Consider the following 16,755-nt stretch of genomic DNA (forward strand, 5'->3'; position numbering starts at 1 on the left):
ATATTGCCCATTAACGAGCTCGACCAAGTTTTTCCACTACTATATTTTATGTATCAGTTTGGAAGTGATTTGTGAAAAATATGTTCCAGAATTTTATAGAAGTTTTCAAAATATTTCCAGAAGAAATAGGTACTTTGAAATCTACCTACTGCTGTAAGCTGTGCTCAGGGGGATTTTTTTTTTAATTGAACTCAAACATACGGTGATTTTTTTATTTATTTAAAGTTTCACATGAGTCCAAGAAAAATTGGTGCAAAATATGCAAGAGAGAAAAATACATGAAATAGTGTAGTGTAAAATGCAAGGAAAAATTGGCAGTACATTTTCTTAAACCAATATATTTTAATTTTGAATATTCTTTTGTTGATCCAATTGATTAAGTACATAAAAAGTTTGTCGTGTCTACTATTTGCAGAAAACAGATCTTCATTTCTCAATGAATCGTCTCATTAACGTTGAAATTTTTCAATTCAAATTATTTGTAAATGGGTCCAACTTGCTGTATGTTTTGGTAGAGGCATGCAAAATTCGCAGATTCATTTCGCGATAGGCTAGCATCAAAACGACTATACCTTCGTACCGCTTCTGCGATTGGCCCACATTTTATCCGGGGAACTGTGAGAGCCAACGGGAAACACTAAACCGAGAAAGTGCCGAATTACGGACAGCCTAGTTGAGACGTCTCACGCGTCAGTAGCCAATGAACGGTTGTCATTTCCGCGAGTATTTTAAAGGACTGCTGAGTCTATCCTAGAGGTCAATGAATCCGCGAATTTTGCAAGTCTCTCTATGTATTGGTAATGAAATGAAGACAAATTAAGCAAATTTATTTTATTTGAAATGTCGAATCTTGTATCAAATTATTCACGATCGCCAGAATATTTTTTTTGAGTACTCGCAGACCGCTGGTCGATAGCGTTGGTGGGGGTTGGCGATGCTGCAGGGCCACTGCGCGGTGGTGGAGCTGGTGGTCTCCATGTCCGCCAACGTGCACGCTGAGGACGAGGACGGCGACACGGGCCTGCACCTGGCACTCATGAAGAGGGCCTCCATCACCACCGACATCAACGAGCTCGAAGCGCCCATCGTGTACGGGGTGCGTCTGTCCTCTAGTGGTGATTTGTGCGATCATACCGGTATAGCACCGAAATGCAAGTCATATCATGGAATTTAGGGATCGTCCATTAATCACGTTAGGCTCGAAAGGGGGGAGAGGGGGTCGGGAAAAATCACGAAATATCACAAGGGGGGAGGGGGTTGTAGAGAGATATCACGTGTATTTATTTTTTCGCCCGATTTCTACTAAACCGAAAAGCGACGCGTGACCTTGACTCGCTGTAGCCAGGCAACAATATCCCCACCTGCCGCAACATGAACCACCCGGCTCGGCTTGCCAGTCGCCAGTAAGACTGTGATTTTGGCGCTGAATACATGCGTAAATCGCATATAAGCCTTTCCTTTATTATTTTTATGCCAGTGAGAATAAACCTGCAACCTTAATGTGTGTCTGGACATTTTTATCACTGTGCTTAATTTTCCAGAATTTAATTAGATTATACCTATATTTAAAGATGATAATCTGAAATTTTTAAAAATATTTTGTACCAAAAAAATACACGTGATTTATTGGAGGAGGGGGGGGGGGTTATAAATTTGCTATAAAAAAAACATCACATGATTAATGGAGGACCCCTTAGTAGAATTTGAGCAAAACTTAAAATTTAAAAAAAAAAGTAATTGTTTTAATGTTTTTAATTCAAGTAATTTCATTTCCGGACAAAATTTTTTTTATCAAATTTCATCAGAAAAATGTATTTACGTAATTTGTTTTGTTGTGAATCTCTTATTGAACCATTTTTAAACCACAATTGCGTACTAATTAATTTTTAATTTTTATTCTTCTGAATGTATCTGTTTTGGATCAATTTATTACGAATTATTTTATCGTAATAATGCAGCATTTAATTTTGACCACTATTTTGTTGGAGTAAGTTAGCAGCAAAACTTCTGTTTTAAAAAAACAAAATTGGACTAAAAATAAAACCACACAATCTTGTCTCTACCAATCACACAATGTCACCACATGTCAGCAACTTAGCAAGTTTTGTCGCTAGTAAATACTACTCATTTACTGATTTAGGTGCATAGAGTAAAACCTTATTTTTACATACCCGAAATTTATGATATACGTTCATTCATTGTATTTATATGCTGTCTAATATTTCACGAATTATGCATGTTCCGCTAATAAAATTTGCTTTATGAAATTCAACAAAGACAAAAATAAAATTTTGGAAACCTAATCACTTCAACATTTATACCACCTGTGAAAATAAACACATTAAAACTTTTACTTAACACTTTATGTACGTTTTTGTTTACAATCACTGAGTCCTGTATATTCAATGTAATGTAAGTAGATAGTTTACAGTTACGTGTCCGTAGGCTCCTTCATGTTGAAAATCTAACAAATCTTTCCATTCCTTGTTTTTGAGGTTAGGTTATACTACATCTGAAAAAAATATTTTGACAAAGCCAAAACGTGTTTTTTTTTTTCCTCCCCGGAACATATGGTGTTGAGTGAGTAAAATAATAGGAATATTGTGATATGAAATTTATTTACGTAGCTTTATGAGTCCATCAGTAAAAAGTTAAAATACTGACTATTGCAAAATTGGTATTTCCTGATTATTTTTTTTCTTTTGTTCTTTTGAAAAATGTTATAACATGGTGCTAATGTAGTTTTATCATTAGTATTTCAAATAATATTTTAACATTCCTACTAATATTATAAATGTGAAAGTGGGTTTGTCTATTTGTCCTTCTTTCACGCAGCAACGAATAAACAGAACATGATTTTTTGCCTATGGACTGGAGAGTGACATGGACTACATATAATAATTAAATTCCATCCCTAAGGAGTGAAAAAGGTGTGAATTCAGTTTTATAATAGAAAATCATCGGAGGTAGGTCATATACGCACAGTGTGTTAGTAATTTCTTTATATCCGCCACACGTTCTTTGGTAAATTCTGGCAACTTCCAATCCTTCTCCTTGGCAAAACCTATCCGCTTAGTGAAGCTCGTGGCTGCTGGCAAACTAAAGGCGCTAATAATAGTTTAGTTTAGAATTTCGTCAATAGATGGCGTTGCCTTGAATTTATAACACACTATCATTTGTTGCGTCTGTCGCATCTTGCCTATGGGGTTACCTGCCTTCCCACAAAATGAAGATGAAGATTGGCTTCCCGGTTTTGCTGATGTGTAGCTTTGATGCACCGAGATTGTGCAATCAATGGGAATATTAAATCGAAATTTCCCGTTTTTCAAGTGTGTGTGTCCCGCAGACTTTAAACTCGGTAGTGATGTTCCTTACATCACGATGTGTTTCACCCGGGGGAAAACGAAAGTGTTGTTTTTGTCAACTGGAGTAAGTAGTATCCTTTGAACAGACTCTCCAGACATGTGTAATGAGTAGAGACCCGTAAAATTCGCGGGTTCATTTTGTGTTATGCTAAAATTCAAATAATCATACCTTAGTGCTGCTTCTGTCATTGGTTCACTGTTGATATGGAGGACTGAGGGCCAATTGGAGACCCCTCGCTCATATAAGTGTCGAATCACAGGGCCACACCCGGTTGAGACGACTCACAAGTCAGCAGCCGATGAACAGGTGGCATTTGCCCGAGTGTGTAGAGGATATCGGAGTCCATTCCGGAGGTCATTGAACCCGCGAATTATTTCCGGGTCTCTAGTGACGGGACCCGGTGGCAGCAGGTGAAGCGAAGGGACCGGTGTGTGTGCGGGCAGATCTACTCGCAGCTGGCGGGCAGGTGCAGCGAGCACCTGGTGGCGCTGGCCATCGCCTGCTACCTGGTGCAGGAGGGCTGCCAGCTCGCCAAGAGGAACAGCAAGGGCCGCAGCGCGCTGGACCTGGTCGCCGGCACGCCCATGGTGGACCTGCTGCAGCAGTACGTCACCTCCCGCAGGCGAGTGCCGCTCCCCCGTCCGTGTCGAGGGACGCTTGGCTGGTATTTGTAGCGCAAGGCTCTGAACTGGCGCGCACTCTCATCGTCGTGCACAGGACAACTATGAAATTTGAGTGGCGACCGTAAAATTACATGGTGGATAAATCAAGATAAACGTGTAATTCAAGGCCTTTTAAGTGCTTTCAAAAATCAGTTTTCTGTGCCTAAAAATTTACTCCGAAAACACGCCTTTTTAGCCATTTTAACTCGTCTAAAAAAAAACAGTTTCTATACTTAATCCTGAAACAAAACTACTTGTCGGCCCTCAGCGAATTCCTAGATTTTTTTTTTGTAAACGGACCCCAATCTGATATCTGGAGTAGTTTTCGAATTGCGTTTTTTTTTCCTGAAGCTTTGCGCACCACGTGTGTGCCCGGGTAGGTGGAGCCCTTAAGCCTTCCAGGGGTCTTGCTGGCCTTTTAGTCATTATGTGCTGCTGCAAGCCAAAGCTTGATGGTTCAAATTCATCATCATCATCATCAGTTATAATTAGGGATGGGCCAATCAAATCCTCAAATCACATTGAATCGTTAGTATTTAAAGGATTCACTATTCAAGGAAAAAGATTCCACAAAAATATTAAAGAATGTTAGGTAATTTGAAAATTTCAACACCGATAACCTCTGAAGTTTCAAGTTTATTAGGCAAATTTTTTTCTTCATACCTATCTTGTTACCACTCCCCAAGATATTGTAATTTGACATGTAATTTAAATTAAAATTACAATATTATTGATTCTGGAAACATAACACCATAGTTAACATTTTTATTTCTTGGTCATTATTTTATTTTTGATACTGAGACCTAGATTCAGATTCGAGGGTAATATAAAAGGTACTTTTTGAAATTCAAATAAGAAAATTGGGATTTGGGCCATCACTAATTATAATCAATCATAATCATCAATCAGTCATCATCCATCATCATGAATCATTATCATCCTTATCAAATGCTTCCTGCCTCCATATTTCTTTGTCCCTTCACCATTCCTCCTCCTTCACTATGTTTCATTCTTCCCCTCTTTTGAACAATCCTTAAACTATCTGCTCTTCCTACCTCCTCATACTTGCCCAAAATAATTTTTGTTGAATGCAACTAACCTCCTTGCTTTACTTTAAGTGCTAGCACAGTTATTTGTTAACCGTATATGTTGGATGAGAACAATTAGCAGAATTTTCTTACATTTATTTGCTGGTAGTGTAAATTTTTAGGTAAAGTTTCAGGAATTATTTCTAAAATTAGGAAGGGCTTGGAATCATTGAGTACTGCCGTTATGTTGGCAGTTTTGTTCTTGAGACAGAAGTAGATAATTCATGAGTTGTGGGTTTTAGCCGTATCAAGTTCTATGGAAAATTGGGTGATGTTTCGGTTGATACTTCAGTTGCTGTCTTCAGGGTAATGGTAGCACATGACATTGCAGTTGCCATATTCAGGGCAACGGTAGCACATGGCATTGCAGTTGCCATATTCAGGGTAGGGTTCTGCGAATATTCGAAATTTCCGAATTCGAGTTCGAATTTTTTGATATTCGATTCATCAGTTCGAATCAAATTCATTTTACAATAATTCGACTTGCAAAATCTGGCCCGGATACACTAATATAAGACATCCCCTCCCCCCTCTCATGTTTTAAAGTAATGTAAATGGACGATTACATCTTCCACTTACAAAAATTATACAGCGAAACCCCTTATTTACGTTACCATTATTTACGTTTTCCCGTTATTTGAACCATTATATTTCTGTCCTGTTTGACCTCATTTGATGTAATGCAATAAATTCCCGTTGTTTACAACGTGCCTATTGCTTTACGCAGTTTACGCCGTTCGTTCTGATAAAACTGCATACTAACTTAATTAATCCTATTACAAAGTAATCTGATGTGTAAATCGTGTTTTAAAGACGTTTTTAAAAGTTATAAACTTCATCTTTAACGTCTCGGGAGTCGCTTTATACCGCTTACAAATAAAAACTTAAGCAGCATCAGTTTGGTTATGTTGATTCCTGTATAGAGTGCGCGCACGTAGTCGAAGATCCATATCGATAGCTCGCAGACTGCATGCACGCGTGCACGCTCTGTCAGGAACCGAGTTAACCCGCACGATCGTTATGCGTATAGTTACAAATCACGTTCTTGTTACGGGTTTCTTCTTTTTTTTACGTTGAATAAAAAGGTTTTATCACTAATTAATTTAAATTATTTGGTGTGCTCCCGCAAAGTCTACTTTTTATTTTTTAAATAAACGTACTTTCCATGAATAGGTTTTGTTTTTATGGATTACTTTATTTTTTTTTTTGCATAGGTAATAGTAGTACCCACGGTCTCACCCCTAATTTTCAAACTTGATTTTAGAATAAAATGTGCGATTCTTAAGTGATAAAAATGGTAAATTTTTTTTTGTACAACTTCCTTATGCTGTGATATTTTAATTAATATTTTTATCCTTGAAAGTCAAACATGCTAAATAAGGTAAACTGTGATAATTTTTATGGTCGTCCCTTTATTTACACTTTCCCGCTTATTTAATTCTCTCTTTTTTTAAATTTTCTTTTTATATTCGCAAATTTGATTCGAAAAAAATTTGAAACTCGTGAATTTTTTTGGAAATTCGAATTCTAACAGACTGCTAATGCACGAAGGTATGCCTGATAGTGTTTCTCTGTTAGAATTAGGGATGTGCAAGTACCCGATATTTTCGGGTACGGTTCAAATCCACAATTACCCAAACCCGGAATCGTTGTACGTACGTGGTTTCGAACAGTATTACGAAAATTCACAAAAGTTATAAATTAATTTAATACGGCTCAAAAATACTAGCAGTGAAAAATAAAATTAGGCTACTATTACGTAAGTATTTATAATATGATGAATCAAAGAAAGATATGTAAATTAAATAATAAACACAGTGACTTTAAAAGAATTTCGAGATTTCGAGAGCTTAAACTATAATTACGAATTTCGTCGTACAGCAAACTATAGACTAAAAACAATTACATACCTACAAGAAAAAAAAACGTCTTGGCTATTTATTGGAGAAAAAATGGTTTTGTTTGCTGAAACGTTTATAAAAACTGAGATTTCCCTGTTGTGGCGTGCAGTTTATTACCATTGAGTTGGAGAATCGAATACGTTTTGGTTTTTCATATTTTGAAGTGTTTATTATTAATTAAGTTTACATAATAATTATAAACATTTCAGTCTCAGTGTAATAAATAATTGCGTAGTAGTTACAGTTAGAAAAAGAGAACACACGTTATTTTTAATTATTCTGTGCTTAATATTCGTAATCTGATTCATATCTCAAATATTGCCAGGGATTCGAATGGGATTCGGACCGAACTGAAAATCAAGGATTCCCACATCCCTAGTTGTAATATTGTTTTAAGTGGTCTGGCAGCCATGCGAGAGTCAGCAGGTGAGTGCCACTCGGGGACTGTCGGTGCAGCGGGCCGCAGAACCCCGCGGGCGACGCGGCGGCCGCCACCCGGGAGGAGGCCCCCCTCGCGCCCCGGGAGGAGGAGGAGGAGGGGGAGGGGGTGGAGGAGGCGGGGGGCACAGAGAAGAGGGCCCGCCCCCCGGCGGAGTGCGCCGTCTGCTCGGAGCTGGGCGACGAGAACGTGCTGTTCGAGCCGTGCGGCCACAAGGTTGCCTGCGAGGACTGCTCCTCCCGCATGAAGAAGTGCCTCAAGTGCGGGCAGGTCGTGACCAAGAGGATCACTCAAGGTTCGAAATACCAAACACAATACTCTCCTCTTTGCCACTTTCCTGTTACCTGAACAAACTTAATTTCTGGCATATTAGACAAGGTCAACCATTCGGTAATTAAAATCGGAAGGGAAAAAAAATGCACCTTCATATAAGACTCTAAGCCATGGAAATAGCACATCATGTAGCTAAAAAAATTTTTAATACTACTACTTCATGCGGAATTAATTAACTAGGGCTTAACATGTTGTGTGTTAGGTCAGTAGAGATCATGAGAGGTGATGGGATGAGATTGGAGCATTGGTGGAATTTTTTGGGTGGGAGGGAATGAGAGCATTTTGAAGGGAGAAAAATACCACCGGCTCGCAGCAACATCCACCATGTTTCCCACTTGCAGAAAAAACAACGCGATCTGACCCCTAAACAACCATGCCCTCCGTGTGTCTCAGAATTCCAAGGCAGTGTGCCACATTCTGGAAGGTTAGGAAAGTTGGAATCGGTCAGGGAATTTACTTCAAAACCTGGTAAAGTCATGGAAATTCTGCAGTAATAGTAATTTGACGAGACAATGTCATGCTCATGTTTACCATCACCCAGACTGTAAAAACAATTCCATTTTTCCAAATAGTGTTAGTACATAGCAATACAAACTGTAAATTGGCCTATGAGAGTTTCTGTTGGTAGAGGTTGGGTTTTTTTTTATTCCTTCCTTCAAAAAATTGCTTGGACACAGTTGCATCATGAAAACCTGTTGAGATAGAAACATGATGATTGTATACACACACACAGTAGCGGATCCAGAGGGGGGGCTAAGGGGCTCAAGCCCCCTCCAAAAGCATCTGGGTCCACTATTGTTTTAGTGTTTGCCTTGATAAAGCCTAGCCTCAGCTGGTTCAAGCCCCTCCCAAACCAAAATCCTGGATCCGCCACTGCATACACACGTGAACTCACATGCGTGCACTCTCGTTCTTGCACCTCCTCCCCTCTTTCCATTCTCTGGCTAGTTTATTTTTAGATTTTCCCCTCTTGCCAGCCCGGCGGCAGACAGCCACGTCACTTACCCACGGCGACACAGCACAGTTCATGATGCCTTACACACACTTCTGATATATTTTAATTAAACAATTTATTACTGCCCGTAAAATATGTGTTAAAAACCAACACAGGCTAGTTATTTATTTACATAGCCAACCACGCAGTTCAGTGTTAGTTTTTTTTTTATACCCAAAATGAAGGAAAAAACTCGCAAATGTGTAGCAGTACATGTTATTAAACAAAAAATTGGCATAAAATATGTGATCCCTACTAGGTTATATGTAAAACAAACAATGTGTTAGGACTGGAAAAATTAGCATTTTAATGCAACTAAGTTAAATGTTCATATACACAAATTCATACAAATAACATATAATTTTTGTAGAGAAAAGGTTGTTGGTTCCTTTGAATTTTTTGATTAAAACCACAAAATATTCCAATGTTTATTTCACTTAAAAAAAAAAAGTAGTACAATATGTTAGCAACCATTAAGTATGAATTTATAGAAATTTATTAATTTATAGAAATCAGTAGTGTGGGCTTATATTTAGAATTTATTTTGGAATGCATGTAACTGGACTACATCACTGAGACAGCAATAGCGTAAAACATGGTCATAAAAACTAATGAATATGCAGAATGACAATCAAAATATCACCATATTGGTCAATTTTTGGGGGAATGCAAAGTAACGGTAGTACTTCTGTGATATAGTTCATCCTCACACCAAAACAAAATACAAAGAGTACAACCTGATATGTTATCATCTTATTAGCCAACCATACCCCATTTACCCATAAGACCAGAGAAAATCTGCAACAGAAATGATGGTCATTTTGTTTTTGTGTATTGCCTTATTTGCTAATTGTCTTAAGGCGATTGGTGCACGGTAAAAAACGGTCACAGGCCCGAAAACAATGAATTTTGTATCATATGACCACTAAAGAGTCTAGATGCCTATGTGGGTGACCGTTACTATGTAGGGAGGTCAGGAGCTTAGTTCCAGCTCGTCAGTGGCGAGATGGCCTTCATACGGGAAGGGTGTCGCTGGTGGTCGCTCTGCGGCCTGCCATCTAGCGGGAACTAACAAAACCTCGAAGGTTGTATCTCGCTCTCCCTCTAACACACAGCCGATAAGGTTCTATCGTGCCCGGAGGAGGGGAATGTTTATCAGGTTTCTCTTTCACTCATTCTTCGCCATAAGGAGGCAGAATGGATTATTTTTTGTCCGCAACTGCGCAGACGTCATGTGGCCACTCCCGCACTCTTCTCACTCAACTCGCTCATTCTCTCACACTATTTCAATAAATCTTTTCAAATCTTCAACATCAATACTTTAAACCATTGCGCTTCCTACGGATTAATTATATTTCATGCAAGTGCCCGAATTCAGCTGCAAAAAAATAAAACACGTAGTCAATTTTTTTCTTCAAAAACCTTCCCAAACACTGTGTGTTAAAAAACATTCTGAAAGCCCATTTTTCTAGATAAATGGAAATTCTAAATCACCTACGCCACAAGGAAACATTGTGCTTTAATATTATGTAAAGAAAACACCTCTTAGTTTTATAGTTATGTAAAGGTGGTGTGATATGTTTTAGATGTCGCACCATCTTATCATCCATGTAGAAGAGTTACCCGAAAAGCTAACAAGACTATTGCCATGGAAATGGAAATATGTTTAAGGAAATATTTTTCAAATGTTTTTAAACAGTAAACAACATATAAAAAATCTTATAACTGTAAAATTAAAATACAAACAACCCTATAGCAAATTTAATTTCAATATGAAAAAGTCTACAATAATGTTTACAAGAAACGAAATTGCAATAGCAATACAAAAATATCGCAATTTTGTTACATTGTTAATATATATATTATTTTTAATAAAGGCAATAAAAATGACATACTCAATATTTGGAATACAATAAATACCTTAAGCCCTACATAATTGCTGCGATATTCACAATAAATGCTTTTCTTAAATATAGTAATTAAAAAACATCGTAAATAAATTATGAACATACATATTATGGTGAAGGAAAGTGGACACTATCACACTGAAAAATCTTAGAGGGTAGTTTTCCTCATCTTATTTATTTCTTTGCGTTTTTGGTCTTGTTCGTTAAAATATTTCATGTTCAAATACTTGATACGCATATACGTTCTTGTCCTGACAAAACAGTATATAACTTCTTCTGGATATTTATTTTCAGTAGTTCCGCAAATAATTTTTGTCAGTGATTAAAAAATCCGCTCTTTTTTGCACAAATTGTTGCCATGAATATTATCAAAACACATTTCAGCGATTTTTATTAATTCAAAAAATTCATTAGTGGGACATTTTAAGTTACCCTTTGATTTTACATGTATCCAGCTATCGTCCTCCGAATTGAAATCCGTAGTGCCAAGGTCAGGATATTTATTTCTGAAACGGTGAGCTATATAGCCAGAAACATATTTCAGCCCTTCAAGAGAAATTTCGTCACTTGAAAGGGGCCTGGCCTCTAAATCTAAGTCTATTTCTTCCATGTCAGCAAGATCTATTTCATTTAAAGGTGATTTCTCTTGAAATGTCTTTGTAAAATACATTTCCTTGCACAAAAGTAGTTCTGTAATTTCATTCTGATAAGCACTGTCCTGTTCCATTTCATTTGACGAAAAATCACTTACCAAACACATTTCGTCTGTCTTCTCATCCGTGTTTTTCCGTTCAGCAAAAACTGCTGCAGAATGTTTTCACAATATGTAGTTTATAATTCTGTATTTAAAGTAAATGGGCAACAGATGCGTATTTTATTACATGCTTTATATTAGCTTCACCTGTATGTTTGTTTGTCTGTCTGTCCGTCTGTAACTCTTTCGACTAAGAGTGAGTGGCTCATCACTGTAAAATGTCCCACCAATTTCATCACATTCGTTAGCCGAGTGGTCTAAGGCGCGCGACTTCTGAGACATCACTTTACGGATTCAGCGATCGTGGGTTCTACTCCCGGCCACGCCGGAAAAAAAGAATGTTTTTTTTTTTCTGGTAAATTCTAAGATTATATCCATACATCTACTGTAGGGCCGCGACGTCTTGGCGTGTCGTTTTGCGAGGAAGCGGGGAAGAGTAAATGAGAGGGGAAGCAGCTGCGCGCGCACATCAGCCGCTATGCGGTTCATAGCAAAAACATCAGGCGCCACGCTCTCAGTCTGAAGTGAACAATGGAGCCCGACGCAGGACGTTCAAGATACAATAAAGTAATACATAGTGGGGAGAGGGAAATTAGAAGTAGTGTAATCCAGTGTTGTGATGAAGAAGCTGCCAACATATGTCTGCTAGTACCTCTAACAAATGCAACCGAAAGAGCTGCGCGATACACAGGTATAAGCCAAAGATCAGTTTCGCGCATCCGAAAACACAACAGAGAGACGCCAAATAAAAAACAAACAACAACATTATAAGTTTTTCAACGCATTCCCCGTAATTTCACCCGCGGTTTGTTTGTTTTGCATTTGGCAATTTTCCAAACTTTCTGCACCGCTTGTTAGAATATTTTTTATCTACAAGTGTAGCCGATATTGCTACACATTATATTGCATTATATTACATGATATTATATTACATTATAAACATTATATATTGCATTATATATTTTATGATATATATGATTTTATGATATATATTAATGTATATTATATTAATACATTATTTATTTTCAATTTATTTGTTTATATTTATATATGTGTATCACTCCTTTATTTGACCGTTAAACAGCCTCTCATGTTTAATTATTCATTTCAAGCCAAAAACAAACTGGGAAACGTTTGTTGTCAGTTGATGACTTTGATAGAAGAGTGATCAGAGACACTAGCCACGAATTTTATGCAGTAAAAAAACGACAAGGAAACTACTGCCAGTTTTGAAAGAAAAAATTCGGATGGAGTTAGGGAAAGACATCGCTGCGTAAAATACTCAAAGAAATGGGTTTTGTGTGGAGAAGAAGCCAAAATAAGCGAATGCTTCTTCTCGAAAGATCTGACGTTGTTGCTTGGCGATAACGGTAGCTGACTCAGATGAAACAGTGCAGGGAGACTGGGAATAATATATTTGACATGGATGAATCCTGGGTTGACACTAATTTAACCTTTCAGAAATGTTGGCAAAAGAAAGGTGACGTTGAAGGTGTAGGTAATGGCAACAGGAAATGCAGCGCACAGGCTGATAGTTTTAAGCGTTGGTTCTAGGCAGGGTTTCCTTCCTGGAGCCTCTCTTGTTTATAAAGCAAGCACAACAACAGGAGACTATAAAATACGCGAGGATGGTTTGTTATAAATATGGTTTTCGGACCCCTCGAAATTACTAAAATGGTTCTTTCAGAGTGCTGTTATGGAAAAAATACCAACCCGTGTGCATAAAAGTGGTAAGGTTCTTGAAGTGCGTGAAAGTGTCATGTCGATCGTCTTCACATTTCAGCCAAACCAAATGGAAAAGAAAGCATCAGCGAGGGAGTTACATGCAAGTCTTAATTAATTGTGTTTCCTACAGCAACCCACAATTACAAATTTAGTCCTTAACTTTAAAGTATTGTATAGCTATGTTTAACTATGTTTAACTAAGCTGCCCAGTCGAGCAAATGGTGCACTACCTTTAAATAATAAATTACCGTAAAGCATTATCGCATCTTTGTATAATTAAAATCTGCGCTGTGTTGCACCGTACGTGAGATTGTTCTCGACCAATGTTTTCGGAACGGCATGGAGACTTCCAGGCCGTTGCTATCAGCGGAGCAGACAAGGAGGGACGTGTCGATTACAAGGTCGCTGAGCTCTAGGGAGTCCACCCGCCAAGACGTCGCGGCCCTACTATAACTGTAAATGATTCGGAGAGACTTTACCATTTCTTTGTGACGTTTCAACTCCAAATAGTTATCTCAGATGGTAATAGGTAGTGTCGGTAACTCATTTCCCTATGATAATTATACATAAATATAGTTTAAAAAACTAAAAAAAAACATGCTTTTAAAGAATATCAAACTAAAAAGTTAAAAATAAATATAGTTTAAAAAACTAAAGAAACATGCTTTTAAAGATTATCAAACTAAAAAGTTAAAAATAATTTTAAAATTTAATTTATGACAATAGTATATAAGCAATACTAGTATAAATGAGAAAAAAGCATGGGGCGCTTAATATACAAAAAATATGGCACAAAGCGCCTCAAGCTTTTTTTCTCATTTATACTAGTATTGCTTATATACTATTGTCATAAATTAAATTTTAAAATTATTTTTAACTTTTTAGTTTGATATTCTTTAAAAGCATGTTTCTTTAGTTTTTTAAACTATATTTATTGATGTTCCATACCTCTAATATACGGACAGAGAAAAAACCACTCTAACACATCTTAGTTCAGTTTAACTGTTAACAAATATTTAGGTTAACAGGTCCTATACATATTTCCGAATGTTTTACTGACTGAGTTATACTGGACATTAATTAAATTGATCGCTGATATTTATACTTTTAAACGAAATTTTGAATTTATCATTTTATGTAAACTCTAATGCGTTAAAAAGTGTAACGCAACACTACACACAGGTAGTGATGTCTAGTGCACTGCCTTATGCACATTAGTTAACAAAAAAATAAAATGAAATATTAATTACTGATAAATAATACCTTGATGTCGTGATACAAGTAACACATGCTTATCTGATATTTATCTCAATTAGAATACGAAATAGGAAGATAAAATAATTAACTGATTTTAAGACTGATTTATTACTTACACAGTACAGTGCATTTTGAAGACAAATGGGTCTTAAGAAGCGAAAATCGTACTCGATTAAAGGATGGTATGGTGTTCGGTGTATTAAGGTTTCCCTCAAAGTAACGGTTTCAGAATGCTTTTAAGATATTAGTTACATCCCAACATAAGTTTAAAACATTTCTCTTAAGAGTGTGCTTCGTAGCATTAAAAAATGTGCCTTAATTATTTTGCAAATTTATCATTGTTATGGTGACGATGTCAGGGGTTTTCGTAATTTTTTTTTAGAAATATAGTACAGTATTAGCAACTACGTTAAGAACTGTTATTTTATTCACACAGAGAAAAGAAATACAAAATGCTAAAATTTGGCGTTTGTCTTTTTATATACTATATAGGTTTGTTATTATATGTGTGTTGTAACATTTATAAAAATGTTAAATATATTCAACAATATTTGGTAATTATATATATTAAAAAACTTTTATGTACGCGACTTGAAACTACGTGAAAGGTTTTCAGTCTATAAGGCCTATTCTATGATTTTTTTAAAATTATTAATTCTTATGCAAACAATTAATAAAATTGGAAGTTTCTTACATTGTCAGTATATGCATAGCATTACAGTTATTCCAAACAATTCTCTACCAGTGTTTACCTAAGGTTTGCATGTTACGTTGGTTCTTCTACTAATACACGTATATTACAAGAGGTTTGTAATAGATTAAATGAGGTAAGTAAGAATTCGTTTTTATAAACGTTGTGTATGAAATTATAAATTTTGAGATGTATAATAACAAAAAGAAGTGCGTTCCGAAGACATATGTCGGTAGTGTTACCCACTGAAAAATTATTCCCACTTCAACTCTCTGTAAAAATAAAAGTATGGGGTTGAATGCGTCAAAAGGGGTATATAAATAAAATTTGAGGCTTCTTCCTTATTTCATACGCTAGTGTCCCCCACTTACAATTGCAAACAAAAATTTTTCCTCAATGTTGTAATTTACTCTGCGTAATCACAAAAAATTTTGGCAGTAAATAAGTATTTAATTTTTAAAAATGAGAGCATTCATGTTTCGAAAAAAATATTAAAGCGATGTGGGGAAAAATGTTTATAGATACTCCAGTAAAATTTTCAGTTTGATTGTTTTGATAGTTTCGGAGCTGTTGCGAGTTTAGTTTGGAGGATTCTCGGCCGCGCGAGGCGAGTTTGGCTCTTTTTCATTTTCTTCCAGCGTAGGAAGCTGATACCCGGCTTCACCTCGCGTATTACTGTATATTAGCTCCATGAGCGCGACCTTGACAGTCCATTTCTTCGGTCTCCTCTCCGTCATCCCTCTACACCCCATTCTTCCCCCTCCCCACCCGCAGGCTGAGGCCCGCCGGCCGGAGCTCTGCCGGACTACCTGGTTCCGACAAGCGCCGCCCTCAGCGCCACGTCGCGGGGACATTCTTCCCGGCGGCGAGAGTTTTACATGCAGCACTAGAACTGTCACTCCAGAGGGCATGTTTTGAGTCGGATCGTATCAAAAACAAAAGGATATGAAAATATATACATAACTTAATAGTGTTCTGCCAATTATGTTTTCATTTTCATTTAAATTTATTCTTTAAATCGCTCCTGAAGTAGTCCAGCAGTGATCAATGGAAATTGTCAATATTAAACTGTAATTTTGACGATGAAAATTTTTTCTTCTTACTTTTATATGTGCAGAAACCTATTCGTACACTCGTTTCTTGAACTATACTTAAGTTTAACATAATTATGTGTTTTCTAAATAATTCTGGCTTGGAATAAAAATAAATGCATTTAAAATGACATAACTCAGTAAAAAAAAGTTTATTAAAAATATCCTAGGTATATTATGTCTTAAAAAGAAGCATCAAAAATAAATATGTACAGTTCAATTAGTTTTGTCGTAATATTTTCCATGCACCAATCGCCTTAAGTGACGAACATAAGTTAAAATATTTTTAATTATACATGCAAATATGTTCAAAAAAATTTTCAAGGTTCAAATATAAGTCAGGTTACTGTAAGTCCGCAAGATAGGATTGTTTCTTTCTAAATGTGAAATTATACATTTTATGAAATAATTTTGGTAACTTTCAGTAAAAGTGTAGCAGTTTGTGGCATTTAATAAAAGGTCTTTTACAAATGAATAATATTTTTCAGTAAGTTAGCAAAAAAAAATAAAATTATTTAGAAAATTATCTCAAATTTTTTTATGACCA

The 16,755-nt window shown here is 36.5% G+C and overlaps 1 protein-coding gene across 1 annotated transcript in view; it reads left to right on the forward strand.

Moving 5' to 3' along the window:
• Positions 1 to 16,755, forward strand: part of LOC134534851 (E3 ubiquitin-protein ligase MIB2) — an 85,348-nt gene that overhangs the window by 57,246 nt on the left and 11,347 nt on the right. The window contains exons 14-16 of the mRNA XM_063373482.1: positions 944 to 1,096; positions 3,810 to 3,988; positions 7,474 to 7,751. Coding sequence (XP_063229552.1) covers positions 944 to 1,096; positions 3,810 to 3,988; positions 7,474 to 7,751 — 610 coding nt within the window. The remainder of the gene's footprint in view (positions 1 to 943; positions 1,097 to 3,809; positions 3,989 to 7,473; positions 7,752 to 16,755) is intronic.

Source organism: Bacillus rossius, chromosome 8 (genome assembly GCF_032445375.1).
Source record: "Bacillus rossius redtenbacheri isolate Brsri chromosome 8, Brsri_v3, whole genome shotgun sequence".
Taxonomy (NCBI): domain Eukaryota; kingdom Metazoa; phylum Arthropoda; class Insecta; order Phasmatodea; family Bacillidae; genus Bacillus; species Bacillus rossius.